This window comes from Vigna unguiculata, chromosome 4 (genome assembly GCF_037176805.1).
Source record: "Vigna unguiculata cultivar grain cowpea cultivar isolate G323 ecotype 2 chromosome 4, ASM3717680v1, whole genome shotgun sequence".
NCBI lineage: Eukaryota > Viridiplantae > Streptophyta > Magnoliopsida > Fabales > Fabaceae > Vigna > Vigna unguiculata.
Window position 1 is genome coordinate 37,338,168 of NC_140795.1, and position 12,596 is coordinate 37,350,763.

Consider the following 12,596-nt stretch of genomic DNA (forward strand, 5'->3'; position numbering starts at 1 on the left):
TAATATACTATTTAAAGTCAGAACGTAGGTCTATTTAAAATTGGATGATGCATGAACTCCATTTAGGAAAATCTCCACATTCTTTTAATAGACATTATATCCATTTTTTTCATTGAAGACAGTTATGTTTGACTAAAATAAATTATTAAAAAATGTTTTTTCAAGCATTTAATAAAATTTCAATTTAAGATCACCAATTGATCAAAGAATCACCATCAAGGGAAAGAATCACCCAGCATAAAAGAATAAAGGGAAAGAATCACCATCCTTCTTAATGAAGGATGATCACAGTGGTACTAAATTTTACAAAACTAAATTTTTTATCATTTTTACAAAAGCTAATTGCTTATTAATGAATGAATGAATTATAATTAATTTCATAATAACTTTTCACCATTTTTATAATAACAATATTGATGAATATGAAGTAACTGATGTGATAATATTTATTTTATCTTAAACAAAACAGAACACATTTATTTATCTGTAGTTACGTAGTTGTTGGGAATTTACTACACGTGTAGTTCCTCACACTCTCTTCTGTGCGCTCCTCATCGAATCTTCACACACCATTCTCTCTTTCTCTCTCTTTCTCTCAATCGACTCTGCACTGCATCCTTCACCTATTTTCCCCCAAATCGTAAGCACCAGAGGGACACAGGTACGAGGTTAGTTTCTTCAATTCAACTTTTTCTTATTCCATTTTTGCTTTTCTTCATTTTTAGTTTACTTGTGTAACTTGTGGATTCAACTGATACCCTTTTGTGAATTCTTCTCAATTTGAATCCTTTCTGCTCAGATCCCGTTGTGGGGGTCTGTGGTTGGTGCTTGTGTGATGTTATGTTTGTGGGTCGGTTAGTGATTTGGGTCGTGAGAGTTGCATTTCCGTTTTTTTTTTTCTTTTCGAAGTCCTCTAGATGCAATTCAAGTGGTTATTTTGCAACCTTGTTTTGGGGTTTGTGTTCTGTGTTTTTAGGATGTTGGGGCTTTTAGGAATGAGAAGTTGTAGATATGTGAATCAGAGTTGGGGTGTGGAGCAAGTAAAAGTGTAGGAATCATGGTGGTGTGATATGATTTGCAAATAGCTTTGTTCCTTGAGCATGTGATCACGAACATATGTTAAGAAATGTCCATCTCTTAAATGGATCTCAATACTTCAAAAGATTAATCCTTAGCTTTTTACTCAAGGATATAACCATGTGTTCAATCCTACCCCCAAAAAGTAAAAGTGTGGGAAGAAGAAAAGGAGTGGTAAAATAAAGGCTGAAATAAATTGAGGGCTTTGTTTTAACTTAAAAGCAAGAATTAATTATGGTGTAATTGATGTTGTTTTGTATGTAATGGTAGAAAAGTAAAGGTGTGATTTAGATTTATTTTTTGAGTATATGACTGATTTCCTAGTCTGCTTGAGTGTGGATTTGTTATTTTATTTTAATTTTTATGGAAGTATGAGTAGCCTACAAACTACTTGGTCATCAATCATTAAGCTAATTTTTTGCTCATCCACCTTTGAGCTTGACCCTTTTTCAGAAACCTTTGAGAATTATTAACCTTTTGGTTGCCACTTTTCTTCCAACTTCCTCCTCTTGCTCCTGACATCCTTTTAACTGTTCCAACCTCATTGAATGCGACCTATATTTTTCTGCATCGGAGGTTTTCTGTTGTTTAACATAGAAAGTGTCTGAAATGTCCCAGTGGATATGCTGCAGAAGAGGAAAATTTTGCTGAAAATTGTTGAAACTGTGAAAACCTAACCTTGTGAGAAAATAGCGTGGAATAATCAGAGAACATGACTTCTCATCCTGCATTGACAGTCTTCTATTTTGTGGTAGTGGAAGGTGAGGGTTGGGTTTGGAAAAGATTGTCTTTGCTTAAAAAATTTCTAATTGTTTTACTCAGATCCAGGCAGGAGGGCCCAAGTGTGCCCTGTTACATAATCATATATGTGATCCTGTAAGGGAAAAGCATTCTGATTTTGATAATCATCATATTTTATGCTTCATTTTCCTTAATGGTCTGAGAAATATGCTGAGAAGATAAAATATTTCTTACTCACATACTGCATTCTTTTGAGAATGAAGTGTAAAAGTTTTTATCAATTTGATCAAATATTTTTTACTCATACAGTGCATTATTAGAATGTTCTTATGGTTTAAACACCATAAACTCATACTTGCTTTAAATGGAGGACATATAGATATTGAGTAATGACATAGGTGAAGTAATGGGATGGATTTTGCAATAATCACAGTAGTATGCTTCTAACATTATAGTGTCTGAGGTTTGTTGTTTGGTCTGTTTTCACTAGGATTAGGTGTCCAACACCTAACCTAGTTAACAATTTGCTCATAGGGAATTTTGGTGTAAGGAAACTTCATTTTTTGGTGTCTGATAACAAGATAAATGGTTCAAAGTTGAGCTGAGTATAATATTCTGTCTTCCCTTATGCTATATCCTGGAATTAGTTTAATATGAGAATCAATGTTTAGTAAATGTTTGATTTGTCCTTTCTTTCATTCAAATCTTACTTCTGACACAACTTGTTGGTGAAGGTTGCAAGAGTCACAATGAGTCTGGCATGTCTTGTGTGCCATAGTGTGGATAGTCCATCACCATCACACTCTTTCAGGAGCTACTCTGTTTCAAGTGCAGAAAATGAAGGAAGATGCCATGGTGTTGCAACCTGCTTAACCAGAAAATTGTCTCTTCCACCCTCTGCAGTGCACTCTTTTCTTGCACCAACATCATCATCCAAAGTCACACCACAACCTACTGGTTCAAGCAACAACTTGATGCCTGGCGGCACGCCGCGGCTTGTCAGAAGCCGTGCAGTGACAAGGGACCGAGTAAGAAATTGGAATTTTGATGAAATTGTAATGCAGTCCTAGTCAAAACTATAAGATAGAATAAGACTAGGGAATTTTCTGGTGGGATAGTTTATAGCATGGTATTGCTATTTTGCCCCTTTAAATTTTTTATGGGTGCAATTTATCTCTTTCTCTAGTTTTCTTGTAAAAGAGTCCAAACATTTCTAGCCATGAAAATATTCTACTGTGTGATTCTACTTCATTTGTCATTTTCTGTCCGCACTTCAAGCATTAACCAGAGTTGTCTAGCAGACAAGGCTTTCAAGAACTAAGAGACTGTGGAATTTTCCAACACTTCTTCTTCCGCCATGTGAAATTTTCAAAGATTAATCCAAAAGGGTATATAATCCAAAAGGGTATAATTATGTTAAGTATTATGGTTGACTAAGAATCAATTGGGAAGAGTTTTTCCATTAACATATGAAAAGTAAAAGAGAAAAATGAATTATACAAATTTTATAACCTAATAAGTGTTCTATATTCTCATCATTTTACTCTTAAGAAGTCAACTTTCCCTGTCACAAACAAAAGTCAACTTCTGTGTCTCAAACAAAAGTCAACTTCCAAAGCGAAGATAAACTTGGTGCAATTATCTTGAAGAAAATGGTGGTTGTTATGTCTCATTCTGACATGAGAAAAGAAGAGTGTGGACTAGTTGGCATATTCGTTGTGGGTTTCTTGAAGTTTGTCTCTTGCTAGTAAGTGAAGAAAAATGATGATTTTTGTGGGGGCATGGTAGATTTTTGCTTTATAGGTCTGGCCCCATTTTTCTGCCAGGTTTCAGTTACAATATAATTCATAAAGAAAGTTTTAAATAAAGGATATATACAATAATATTTCAATCATATAAAAACACATTTAGAATATACCATATAAAATTGTCATTATTTAAATGTTAAATTAAAAAATAAAACCCTTGACAGAAATCAAAGGTGAAAGTTCACGTGGGTTAGGAAATTCACACTTACACCCTTACACTGGTAACATAAATAGATACTACTAGTGTTTTGGTGGAATAATTTTAGGAAGATATTTAATTTGGATAAAGAATTTGAAATAATTTATGATTAAATATATTATTTAGATAATTTATTATACAGAAATTGAGATTTTAAAATTTTATGAGAGTAATTGAATTTTTTGGTAGTAGAGAATTTAAAATTCACTTCATTTTTCGAACTTATGTTTTTTCTTTATTTTTTTTTCACTCCATTTTTTTATTTATTTTGGAGTAGTACACATGTGACTAAGGTCAAAATATTGCTGCCCATACATACTTTTCAAATGATATTGATTAGAGATTTCTTTCATTAATGTTGATAAAAGTTACTTTTTATTTAAATTGTTACGATAAAAGTTATTTTTTATTTAAATTGTTACGATTATTCTAGTTATTATATATCATTATTATTTCTTCCTCGATAGTGACTATAAAGTTTTATCAAAACCAGTGTGATACTATCTTTTGACAGATGCAAACTAAATTTTTTTTATTGACATTTATTATGATTTTTTATTATCGATGTCTATAGAGATTTTTCTTTTATCATGGACACGTTATTCTTTATAGTTTGTTTGATTTTTTTTAAATGTTAACCGAAAAGAATTGTTAATTAGGTAATTTTTTAACATTTAAATATATATTTTTCATTTGATAGAAGCTAAGATGCTCTGTTCAAACAATAAAATCAAAATTTAATCAATTTAAATTGATTAATCCAAACAAAATATTTTAAAAATAAAATAATTAAAATAATATTAATTTAAATTCAATATGTTTAAATATCCTATAAATTAAAAAATTATTGAGATAAGAGAATTTAAAATCATTTTAATAAATAAACAGAAACTAAGTTTACTGGGAAGTAAATAATCTCATAATGGATATTTTGAATGCACATATTCCTCCTAATATAATTTTTTTTCATTTTCAAAATAATTTCTTTTATTTTTAAACAATAATGTAGTATATATGATTAAGTAGTGGAAGTCATATGTATGTTGTGATATATTTTGTTTAGAGGAGCTGGATGACAACTATAGTCACGTGATGAATTAAGAATACACAAAACATGGAACGTTGAAAACAAATTCACATCAATTAGTTGTCGTGCATTGACATTTTTTGGTTCCTTAAAAAGGTTACTTAGAACATTTGGTGTTTAATGAAAAAAAAAATTATCAACAAATAAAGCTTCATTTAACCCACCATAATTATATCACTATCGTTTTGTGTTATTGTGGTCCAATTGTAATTGTGTCAAAATTAATGAAAAACTTTATTATATGTGTCGCAACCGGAATCGCGACGAGAAGGCGAACCTAAAAGGAAAATGGGATCGAAAAGAGATTTGGAGTCGCCACCATAGTTATTTTTGAAAAACTATGGAAAACCATAAAAATAAAGCAAGTCTGCAAAAAATCAGATTTTTGGATCCGGGAGTCGGTTACGCGTAGGGAAGGTGTTAGCACCCTACAGCGCCCGTCCAAAGGCGGTACCTTTAATTAAAAAAACAAAGTTTATGTGTTTTCAAAATATTAATTTTTCCCAAAAATAATGACAAAAATAATACTAAAAAGAAACAATTTTTTTTTAATTATTTTTGGACCCGACAAGGATTGACCTTGGTCCTACGTATTCTCATTTAAAGTGAGAAATCATGGTTACGTAGTTCTTGAAAATATAAAAAACAATTGACAAAATGATTTGATTTTTTGGGAGGTGAACCTGACAAGGACTAGCCTTGCTCCTACGTATATCATAGTGGAGAATCAAGGATCACGTAGTTCTTAAAAAAGACTTTTTGCTTGAAAATGTTGATATTTTTGTATTTTAAAAATTTTGTATTTTTTTTGGTATTTTTTGAATTACTTGAAAATATGTGTCACACGACACGAGCGGTCGGACATACATTAAAAGGAAAATAAAATTATTTTTGGTTTTTTTGAAAATGAGTGTCACACGGTGCGGGCGACCGGACAAACACAATAAAGCAAAAGAGAATATTTTCATTTTTTAAATTTTTTCTATTTTATTTGTAATTTTTATAGTTTAAAACATTTTTGTTTTCTCTTTTTTTTAGAAGAAAAAAAAAATAATAATAGATAAATAAAAAAAGGATAAAAAAAAATTTAATAACAAAAAGGACAAAAGTGAAAGAAAAAAAAATAATAATAGGGTGCATGAGTAATGTGTGAGGTGCATGAAGTAAACATAAAACATAGGCCCAAAACAAGATAAACATGAACAAGGGTGCAAGGTTATCAATTATGGTGGTGCACGAAGTAAAACATGAAACAAGGGTGACAGAGGTGCGAGGTTAGTAAAAATTAGGGGTACTCGTAGCAAAAATTAAAACAGGGGTGTGAGATAAAGGAAAAAGGGGGTGCGCAGAGTAAAGTATGAAACAAGTGTGGCAAGGGTGCGAGATTAGTAAATATCAGGGGTACTCGAAGCAAAAATTAAAACAGGGGTGCAAGATAAAGGAAAAAGGGGTGCACAAAGTAAGACCTGAAACAATACACAGAAGGGTGAGAATATTAAGACCATGGTCAGCTAGCTACCACCCATAACTATCAGAGACCTTACGTTAACCTCTTGGTCTTTTTTTTTTCATTTCATTTTTTTCTTAAATAATAAAAAGTAAAAAGGAAAATAAAAAAATTGTAAATAAAATAAAAATATATAAAATAAGATTAAAACGAAAAAATAAAAATAAAAATAAAAATAAAACGAAATAAAACAAAAATATAAATATAAAATAAAATAATAAAATAAAAATAGAATAATAATAAAAATAAAAATAAAAAATAAAATAAAAGTAAAATAAGATGAAAAGAAAAAAAACAAAATAAAAGTAAAAAAAGATTATGAAAAAAAGAAGAAGGTAAAATACATTATAACCCGGACAAAATTGGGTGTTGACAGCTGCCCTTCTTTACTTAGATTTTATTAGATAATATGAAAATGTGACATTTTCAAATTGTTGCAGTAAAAGATAAGTAAAGATAAAGACAATAATTTTGTCTGGATTTTCAAGAAGAAAAAGATGAGTAAAAATCGATTCACACGGGTCTGATGATCAATTACGTGAAAAGGGTCATGATATGGCAAGTAAAAACAAGACTCAACCATTCCATAGGAGAGGGTCTTAATGTAAACATAAGAAAATCAATGACCATTCCATCGGAGAGGGCCTTGATGTAAACATAGGAAAATCAATGACCATTCCATCGGAGAGAGCCTTGATGTAAACATAAGAAAATCAATGACCATTCCATCGGAGAGGGCCTTGATGTAAACATAAGAAAATCAATGACCATTCCATCAGAGAGGGCCTTGATGTAAACATAAGAAAATAAATGACCATTCTATCGGAGAGGGCCTTGATGTAAACATAAGAAAATCAATGACCATTCCATCGGAGAGGGCCTTGATGTAAACATAAGAAAATGAATGACCATTCCATCGGAGAGGGCCTTGATGTAAACATAAGAAAATGAATGACCATTCCATCGGAGAGGGCCTTGATGTAAACATAAGAAAATCAATGACCATTCCATCGGAGAGGGCCTTGATGTAAACATAAGAAAATCAATGACCATTCAATCGAAGAGGGCCTTGATGTAAACATAAGAATATCAATGACCATTCCATCGGAGAGGGTCTTGATGTAAACATAAGAAAATCAATGACCATTCCATCGGAGAGGGTCTGAATGTAAAGAAAGAAAACAATGACCATTCCATCGGAGAGGGCCTTGATGAGAGGAGGATCTGGACTTGACCAATCCCAAGGAGAGGGTTGTTGTCCGAAAGGAGAACACAAGAGTTGACCATTCCTAAAGAGAGGGTCGCGAGACAGGCTTAGCGGGCCAAGTAAGATGGGCTTTTTGGGCCAAATTAAGCTAGGATTGGAGGCCAATACGAAACTGGACTTGGTGGGCCAGTACAGATTTAGGCTTGGTGGACCAGTACGGAACTGGGTTTGTTGGGCCAAAACGAAATTGGGCTTGGTGGGCCAGTACGAAATTGGACTTGTTGGGCCAGTACGGAATTGGACTTGGTGGGCCAGTACGAAATTGGGCTTGGTGGGCTAGACAAAACTGGGCTTGAAGGGCCAGTACAAAACCGGGCTTGATGGGCCAGTACAGAACTGGGCTTGGTTGGCCAGTACGAAACTGGGCTTAGAGGATATATAGGTCTTTGAAGATGATCCTCAATTTGAGAAATGTCAAGAAAATGATTTTTTGTAAATTGATTCCTTTAGAAGAAACAATGGTTGAAGATGTATGATGCATGAAAATGTTCGCTTGTTCATGATGTCAAGGTTTTTGCTTTTCGAATCTGGTGTCAATACATGAACGATGATATATCATGCAAATGGTTATTCATGATAAAAAACATGTTTTCTTATTTCAAGCACAAGGGATCAAAACATTATTGTAGAGATAAAGATCCTGAAATGTATGAATGCATGATGAAAAACTTGTTATGCTCTACCTTTTGAAAATTTTTGCTAGAGTCAATTGTTCTCTTTTCAATCATCAAACTCATTGTTGTGGAGATATGTAGGATGCAAATCAACCTGTTTTGAAATGGAGTAATGATTGCAAGAGATAGTTGACAAGTCGTTCAAACATTGGTAGCCATGTTTTCAAAGAGAAGAAACAAGTTGTTGAAACTTTGACAGAATGTTGAAACCCCAACTTAATAAGGAGAAAAACAAGATGTAAAACCTTGGCAAAGCGTAAGAACCCTAACTTAGACAAGAGAGACAAGATGTTGAAACCTTAGTGCAGGGATCAGGGTGTTATAACCTCGATATGTAGGAGAAACAAGGTGTCAAAACCTTGGTGTAGGGATTAGGGTGTCGTAACCCCGATATGCAAGAGAAACAAGGTGTCAAAACCTTAGTGCAAGGATCAGGGTGTTGTAACCCCGATATGCAAGAGAAACAAGGTGTCAAAACCTTGATGCAAGGATGAGGGTGTCAAAACCTAGATATGCATGAAAAGATGAATGCCTGATGAAGACAATGTTGGTTGTGTTTTGTCCTTTGATTATTCTATGCAAGTATGAGCCAACTGTTTCATTTGCAATCATCAAACTCATATTTATTTTCAATGTTTCATAAAAGTGAGGAATGTCACATTTATCGAGGTCTAACATCTAAAATGAGTATATCTTTGACTTTCTCTTTTATGATATTAGTGCATGCATGTTTGAATTCACAAGTGAGTGAAAGCTATAAATGTTTGGGAAGAGTTTGAAGGAGACTGAGATAGTGGTGCGGGCACGTTGTCTCCACACACCCTTCAAAGGAGAAGCAATATGTGAATATCAGGTTGAAAAACACAAGAATCCCAAAGATTGCCCCAGTTATGGTGTATGAGAAAAAGGGATAAGGATATTGATCAATGAATGTTAGGGTGACATATTCATGCGAAACCCACGAAACTGCCCCAGTTTTGGTATACACAAAAGATTTTGATCAAACAATGGGTTTTATTTCAGAATATGGGGATTTATAAGCATTGGGGGTGAGAAATTCATGTGAGACTCACAAAACTGCCCCAGTTTTGGTGTTTGGAGAAGAATTTGAATGAACGAGGGATGTTGTTTCAAAAGGGGCAGTGGAAATGAAGGATTGGGTGAAAAGGATTGCCCTAGTTGGTTTATTTTTTTTTTCACTTACCTTCGGTCAGATAATAGGGTGTTCCCTTCTTCATGAGACATTATTTTTCTTTCATTTTTTCTTCACTTTTGAAATCAACTCTTTGGTCTGATCAATTTATTGAAAAACTTTTTATTTTATTTCTTTTGAAGCATTATCTAAACAACATGTGTGAAATTTTCGATGGCTTAGAAGGGGTTGGATGAGATGACGAGGACCGACTAGGGAACTGACCCAGTTTGATTTAGTCTTAGGGCACCAAGTATGTTTGGGCTTGCCCCAGCTATTGATGACATGAAAAAAATGATATGGACTTCAAAAGTTGACCTAGTGTGAGAGTATGGATTGGCCTCAGGGTACAAAATGTGTTTGACTTCCCCATTTATTGATGAAAGGGTTAGACAAATTAAGAGGACTTCAAAGATTTCTCTGATTTGAGGACCTGGATTGACACACAGATTGTGTTTGATCTGCCCCAATTATAGTAAGGCATGAAGAGGTTGAAATGTGGTAGGGACTCTAGATGTTGCCCCTAGTGTAACCATGATGGTTAGGGTGAAATTGCCCTATCTTGGGATAAATGATAAGTCATATGAATGGTGAAATGAAGCAATTGTCTAGTTTGGATTTTAGAGAAAAAGGTTGGACAATTGTATGAAATTGTTGGACGAGTTTGGGCTGAGAGTAAAGGATATGGTAGGATATGAAGATGAAATCCATGAAGAGGGTGAGAATGAAACAACGAAAGAGGATGCCCCTTATCTAATTCATTAATGAGACTTATTTTAAGGAGCTTTAGGCACATATGAATGAAAAACTGTCTGAATCACTGAAAGCAAATCTCAAAACATATTTTTCAATTTTTATTTTTCCCTCTTTTTTTTTTGAATTTTGGACAAACCTTTCAGCACGTCAATATGATTTCCATGAATTAAACTTTTTGAAAGGTACCGACAATCAGTCTTGGATCTGTGTGGGCTTTATTATGCTTGTATCGTGGTCAAGGCTAAGGGTATGAAAGCAAATGTGTATAGTAAAAACTCAAAAAGATGTGATGGTATCGTGGAAGAATGATCTTTGAATAATGCTGCATCATAAATTCATTTGCCTCTTATGTGTTCACCATTTCTCCTTTTTTCTAAACATCGATTCTCCTTCTTTTTCTTCTTGATGTAACCAAATCATCATCATCATTTTTCTTTGGTCTTTTTCAAACTTTTTGATTCTCATGGATTTTTTTTATTGGTGAACCGTTTGTCAAACAAAAGTGCAAACCATCGATGTGAGATGACCCTTGTTCAAGGTAATTTGAAAGAAAAATATTTGCTCCTTTAAGGCTCAAAGGGGTAATAACAAAGGATGGCATTTTTTTCTTTTTAATGATAAAGAAACATGGCCACACATCATTTCCAAAACATGATTATTTTCTTTCAAAAGTTTCAACTCAGGAAGAAAATTGGTCCATGTTACAGGTTGTCTTTTCTTTTTTTTTTTGCCTAAACCACCATTTCAGGTCTTCAGTCTAGCAGACATTTTTTATTTTTATTTTCATGCTAAGAGATTTGCTTGCAATTTACCTAGGTTACGATGCTCCTTTCATGTTGGTCCACCATGGAATAAAAGAAGTAGGCTTTGTGGTGGAAAGGTAATGAAAAAAGGATGAGTTTGAAAATCTCATGTTATGCAGATTAGACAAATGCTTCAAAAGATATGATATCAAACATTATCTATTCATTCAACCTACTGATTTTACCAAAGCATGTTTTTTTTCTGCCAAAACTTCCTTTTTTGGTTTTCAGTCTAGCGAACTTTATTTATTTTTTTTCATTTTCCTTTTTTTTAATGAATTTTTTTTTGTCTCAATGGATTCAAGGACCACCCAACAAGTGTAGACAAGGATAAACTTAGAAAATCTACCAACTCTAAGGGTTTATGTTTATCAACTTGGGTAATGTCAATGTTGATAGGGCAAATCCTTCATTGTAGGGAAGCCGAAGGATGGACTGTTTCAAACCATGCGCACACGAACGTCTCAAAAGAAAAAGTCAAGTCGTTATTCTTCATTAAACATTTGACTCCAGAAAAGCGTGACACCCCATTATTTTTTTTCAAGAAGTGAATTTGATGATTTGCGAGAAAAACAAGTGACTCAAAATGTAACAACCTTTTTTATTTCCTTCCTCTCTTTTGCGGAGTCTGTTTATTCATATGAGGTGAGATGCATGATATGGATTAAAAAAAATTGTGTACATGCCACTATGACGAAAAACAACAATTGCAACGCAAGTTTGTACCCAAGAGGCACCTACTCACTTGTATGTCGATGCGATTAAAGAGCACCATGCATGATATGCAACTAATTAAAAACAAAAACCTACATGAGATGTAATGCATGCGCCTTAAGAGGCATTTATTCCCATGATATGATGATGGAATGTGATACACTCATTTGGAAATACCATGCATGATATGCAGAGTGACACAATGAAATGCATGAATGCAGAGTGACATAATGAAATGCATGTTTATGCCTCAAGAGGCGCTTATTTTCATAAGATGTGATGTATGATATAAAAATGCTATGCGTGATTGCGCCTAAATAGGCACTTATTCACATGTACATTAAGCACACAAATAGATGATGATTAAAGCAAGCAATCTCCCTTTGTGCTTAATAGAGGTTTGGCGCTTAAGGTCTAGGGTGAAGTACATGCGCTCACCGAGATGGTTCCCTAAACTTAAGGATCAAGGTCACTAGAGTTATGGCCCACTTCATGATATTTCCCACAACAATTGGTATACAACAAGGACTGAGAGTACCAAGGAAACAAGCAAACTCTAGTTGGGGTTCTCACAATGACCACTTGGGAAGTTCATCCACTGTGACACTACTACACAATCCCCTCTAATTCTAAGTTACACAGACCCGGGTATAGGGCCCCACTCATGATATGCACAATGTGTGTGTGAAGGGAGAATGATGCATACCCAAACCCCCACCTGCAAAACAACCAGAAAATTTCCCAGGCAAGTAGAGCAATTCCATATATATC

At 33.8% G+C, this 12,596-nt stretch overlaps 1 protein-coding gene across 3 annotated transcripts; it reads left to right on the plus strand.

Moving 5' to 3' along the window:
* The first annotated feature begins 475 nt into the window (after positions 1–475).
* LOC114181301 (PyrD) lies at positions 476–3,069 on the plus strand. Of its 3 annotated transcripts, XM_028067722.2 has the most exons (3): positions 504–668; positions 1,696–1,838; positions 2,553–3,069. In XM_028067722.2, the coding sequence occupies exon 3, from the start codon at positions 2,568–2,570 to the stop codon at positions 2,886–2,888; it is 321 nt and encodes a 106-aa protein (XP_027923523.1). In that variant the 5' UTR covers positions 504–668; positions 1,696–1,838; positions 2,553–2,567; the 3' UTR covers positions 2,889–3,069. The 3 variants fall into 3 exon arrangements, with proteins under 3 accessions (XP_027923522.1, XP_027923523.1, XP_027923524.1); XM_028067721.2 differs by lacking the exon at positions 1,696–1,838 and having other exon boundaries at positions 476–668; XM_028067723.2 differs by lacking the exon at positions 1,696–1,838 and having other exon boundaries at positions 505–661.
* Positions 3,070–12,596: the final 9,527 nt, after the last annotated feature.